The sequence below is a fragment of the Anarrhichthys ocellatus genome, unplaced genomic scaffold (genome assembly GCF_004355925.1).
Source record: "Anarrhichthys ocellatus isolate YVR2014 unplaced genomic scaffold, GSC_Weel_1.0 scaffold486, whole genome shotgun sequence".
In the NCBI taxonomy this organism is placed as follows: Eukaryota; Metazoa; Chordata; class Actinopteri; order Perciformes; family Anarhichadidae; genus Anarrhichthys; species Anarrhichthys ocellatus.
In genome coordinates, this window is record NW_022280460.1 from 1 (window position 1) to 4,921 (window position 4,921).

The 4,921-nt window shown below is 47.2% G+C and overlaps 1 protein-coding gene across 1 annotated transcript in view; it reads left to right on the forward strand.

Annotated features, from left to right (window-relative positions):
• The first annotated feature begins 6 nt into the window (after positions 1–6).
• LOC116401496 (zinc finger MIZ domain-containing protein 2-like) overlaps positions 7–4,921 on the forward strand; it is an 11,340-nt gene continuing 6,425 nt past the window's right edge. Inside the window, 9 exon segments of the mRNA XM_031879914.1 lie at positions 7–533; positions 662–821; positions 1,608–1,726; positions 1,810–1,899; positions 3,583–3,772; positions 3,930–4,071; positions 4,209–4,287; positions 4,539–4,670; positions 4,750–4,879. Coding sequence (XP_031735774.1) covers positions 246–533; positions 662–821; positions 1,608–1,726; positions 1,810–1,899; positions 3,583–3,772; positions 3,930–4,071; positions 4,209–4,287; positions 4,539–4,670; positions 4,750–4,879 — 1,330 coding nt within the window. The 5' untranslated portion in view covers positions 7–245.

The following is a 4,921-nucleotide window of genomic DNA, read 5'->3' on the forward strand; positions in this document are numbered from 1 at the left end:
TGTGATAGAACATGCTGTGATAGAACATGTTGTGATAGAACATGCTGTGATAGAACATGCTGTGATAGAACATGCTGTGATAGAACAGGCTGTGATGGAGCATGCTGTGATGGAACATGCTGTGATGGAACATGTTGTGATAGAACATGTGAGCAAAACTTTATGAGTTCTCGTTCCGCCTTTAAGGTTTTTTTAAACTTTAAGTGTTTAATCACCTGAAACTGAGACTCGTGTTTTCGTATCAGATGGGAGGTCCGGCCTATAGCAACCAGTTCATGGCCCACTCCGGCCCCCGCGGCCCCCCTGGCATGGCCCCCGGAGGTATGGGCCCCGGGCCTGGACCTAGCAGGGGCCCTCCCTCAATGGGCCACATGTATGGCCCTGGAGGGGGCCCCCAGAGGGTCCCACAGCACCCACAGCACCCTCAGCACCCTCAGCACCCACAACACCCTCAGCACCCTAACTACGGCCCAGGACCACAGCAGGGCCACCTGAGGCCCCCACAGGGCCTGAAACGGCCCTACAACTCTGAGGTGAAAGTCTGGAGGGGCCACACTGATCCACATCCACCTCCACCTGGTTTTAATGGGTCTACAATAGAGTTTATTTGTTTTAGATCACATTAGAAATCTTCCTCTGTGTTCTTCTCCTTCGTCCTCAGTCTTTCCCAGGAATGTCTCAGCAGTACGGCGGTCCCGTTGGTCCCAGCGTGAACGTGATGTCGGGTCCCGGTGGCGCCGGCAGTTCAATTCCCGGTTCAGGTGGAGGCGGCCACGGGGGCCACGGTTCGTACTCCAACCCCAACATGCAGTACCATCCAGGTGAGACGTCTGCAGGTTCAGCACTTTAACACAATGTGGGATCATTTGTGATTAGTCGCTGTGCTCTTGTGAGATGCACCTGAGAGGGGGCGGAGCTTCCCTCCAAGTAGAGGTCCTGGAGGGTCCTCAGGATCCTGGAAGCGTACAGGTCCTTGATGTCCTCAGGATCCTGGAAGCGTACAGGTCCTTGATGTCCTCAGGATCCTGGAAGCGTACAGGTCCTTGATGTCCTCAGGATCCTGGGAGCGTACAGGTCCATGATGTCCTCAGGATCCTGGAAGCGTACAGGTCCTTGATGTCCTCAGGATCCTGGAAGCGTACAGGTCCATGATGTCCTCAGGATCCTGGAAGCGTACAGGTCCATGATGTCCTCAGGATCCTGGAAGCGTACAGGTCCTTGATGTCCTCAGGATCCTGGAAGCGTACAGGTCCTTGATGTCCTCAGGATCCTGGAAGCGTACAGGTCCTTGATGTCCTCAGGATCCTGGAAGCGTCTTCCATTGTTTATTAGAAATATTCATTAAAATTTAGCAAAAGTATCACTTGATAGCAGTTAAAACTCTGGAGTCTTAATAATTGGTAAAAAAAAATTAAAACAAACTTTTGAAACCAAACATGTTTAAATATATAAAAGCCAGAATAACATTTAAGTAAATAAATGTACTTGTTCTCTGTCGGATGTTAGCTTAGCTTAGCACGAAGACTGGAATCAGGGGGAGCTGTTAGCCTGGCTCCTTTTTAAAGTTCAGGTGTAATTCGTGGTCTTTCCCGTCTGTTTACCTTCAGGTCCCGGCGGTCCAGGCCCCGCCCCCCAGCGCTCTGGCTCCTCCCCCTCCTACCAGACCCATAAGATGTCCCTCCCACAGTACCCCCCATCAGGACCACCCAACTCACAGTACTACAAGGTGAGGAGCTCTGTGTGTTGTGTATTTACACACATGAGAAGGTAGAAGCAGGTAAACATCAACATGTGTTGTTGTTTGTGCAGCAGGAGCAGTTTAATGGTCAGAGTGGAGGTCTGAACGCCATGACAGGAGGAGGCGCCGGAGTCTACAGCTCCTTCAACCAGCCGTCTGCGGTGAGGGGACCTGAGTGTTCTCATGTACTTCTACTTTGTTCTTCTACTCATCCTCAACATCTCTGAGGGGACCTCTGAGTGTTCTCATGTACTTCTACATTGTTCTTCTACTCATCCTCAACATCTCTGAGGTGAATGATGTTTTTATTTTTTAAACACGAAGAATAATTTAAACCGTACCTAATTTTTATCCTCCTTATGAAGGCAAATCACTGTCAAAATCCGAGAGCGCAAATGAGATCCATGCGCGTGCGAAAATCAAACAGCCGCGCACGTATTTTACTTTGACGAGCGCTGTTACGTCACTCCGCCAGCAGAATTCACTCTCGCGAAGCTTAAACCCGCTCGCTCGCGAGTAGTTTTTCTTTGTGACAGTAAGTGGGCGGAGCCAGTCTCCATCATATCTCTACATCTGATTGGTCACAATCCTGGTCTTGGGATAGACCGGATATCACTCTAACGCAGACGCTAGGTCTGATAGAGGTGGTTCTCAATCGGCCACTAAACACTACTCCACTACATCTCAGCATGTTCTACATTTGTCCGACAGGTTTTGTAAACGTTTCAGACTGTAGAGGCTGATCAAATACACGTTATGTTAATAGAGTTGTTAAATACAATAATTAAAATGTGTTAAAGTCAAGTTGCTCAGATTGGTTTAAATTCACTCCATCATTCTATTACAGACAATGTGTGTTTGATACTCAAACAGCTCAAAGAACTCTTTGATCTTAATTGATTAAACATGATGTGATCATATTTAATCTACTGTTGTGTTTACAGAAGAGATATAATATAGTTGTATATAATATGAGCAACAATGTGGACCTGCTCAAAGATCTGGAGCCAAGATTAGGGACCACTGTTTGTATATTAGCTGTTAAATCACTGACAAGTAGTTAGTGGATGAAAAAGTATTCAGATCCTTCACTGCAGTAAACGTACTAACACCATACTGATGAAACAATAACCCACTACCAGTAAAATACCTGCATTCAAAACCTCAGTCAATGTTATTATCAGCGACATCTACTTTAAGTGCAGAAAGTAAAAGTACCCGTGCAGTGAAATGTACATTATTTGCCCCTGACCTGTAATCTGAAGATCTCCCCCGAGCGTCTGCGTCAGTGATATCCATCTTTGTTCATAGCAGTACTTTAAAATATAAGTGCACAATACACTACTTTTGAGTTAATTATTGAACTTTGCTCATAACAATGAGATTAATCGCAAAAAAATCATGCGATTTAAAAATGTTAATTGTTGCCCAGCTCTAGTTTACACAGGTACACAACCTGGTTAAAGTGAATGCTTTCTTAGAGCAGAGGTTTATAATGAGAGATGAAGAATAAAATGCTTTTATGAAATATCACAACTTTAAGCTCAGATTTGGCTGTTTTTTCTAACTGAAGAGTTTGTCACACATGATGTGTTTAAGGACCGTCGGAAAGATGTAAATCTGACGATTATGATGTTTTTACAGCTTCTGGCTGATAATCGATGTAGTTTTGGAGATGAAGGAAAACATGCTTTCCCATCCCGCGGGTGGGTTTCTGGGTTCAGAGACTCTGATACCAGGAGGTTCATCTGGAACCTTCAGGAACACAAATGAGTGAGGATGAGTCATTCTCACTGTGACTCTGTGACAGTAAGAATAAATAAGTTCCTCTCTCTGTGTCTCAGCCCGGTCGAGGGTTGCCAGGTTACCCCCCCTCTCCGGTTCCTGGAAACCCGACCCCCCCCATCACCCCCAGCAGCTCCATGGCCCCGCCTTACATGTCGCCAGGCAGCAGTGACGTCAAGCCGCCGCCCTCTTCCTTCCTGCCTGACATCAAACCCAACATGGCCGGCCTTCCACCGCCCCCCCCTTCAGGTACAAACACACACACACACTTCTATGTCGTCATAGTACAAGTCACGGCCTGAATTACTGAAATAATCTCATTGTTAACGTTGAAATAATCTCATTATTGATGGTGATGATGTCACAGTGTGCAGGTGTCTGACCTGTGATGACTTCCTGTTAACAGGCAACCCTAGCGACGACCTGCGGCTGACCTTCCCGGTGCGTGACGGCGTGGTCCTAGAGCCCTTCAGATTAGAGCACAACCTGGCTGTCAGCAACCACGTCTTCCAGCTGAGAGACTCCGTCTACAAAACACTCATCCTGAGGTACACACGGTACAAAGAAGCGTTAGCAGCACCGCTAACGGCTAACCAACGGAGGTTCACTTCAGTTACATCATGATGCCTTCAGGCTCTGCTCAGTGAATAAATAAATAAATCATTAAGTAATTTGTGTCTCTCAGACCGGACCTGGAGCTCCAGTTCAAGTGTTACCACCACGAGGATCGACAGATGAACACTAACTGGCCCGCCTCAGTCCAGGTCTGACCTTCTCCTTCTTCATCTTCTCCTCCTCCTCGTCTTTTGTCTTTTTCGTCTACTCCTTGTCCTTCTTCGTCTTCTTCTTCTTTCTTGTTATTATATATATTATAAGAGTATATTGAGTCACAAACAAACCTGATATAACTGAATAACAGTAGATGATACAACAGGCGTGGACTCAATATACTCTTCCTTCTCCTTCTCCTCCACCTCCTCCTCCTTCTCCTTCTTCTTCTCCTCCTCCTCCTCAGGTGAGCGTGAACGCGACTCCTCTCACCATTGAGCGAGGCGACAACAAAACTTCCCACAAGCCTTTGTACCTGAAGCAGGTGTGTCAGCCGGGCAGGAACACCATCCAGATCACCGTCACCGCCTGTTGCTGCGTAAGGACCTCCCTCACTGACTCACCTGTGTTAATGCTCAGCTGTGTTTACCTTAACCCACCTGTCTGTCTCTCTGCAGTCTCACCTGTTCGTCCTCCAGTTGGTCCACCGTCCGTCGGTCCGGTCGGTGCTTCAGGGTCTGATGAAGAAGAGGCTGCTGCCTGCAGAGCATTGTGTCACCAAGAGTCAGTAGAACTTCTTCTTCTTCTGCTTCTTCTGCTTCTTCTGCTTCTGCTTCTTCTCCTGCTTCT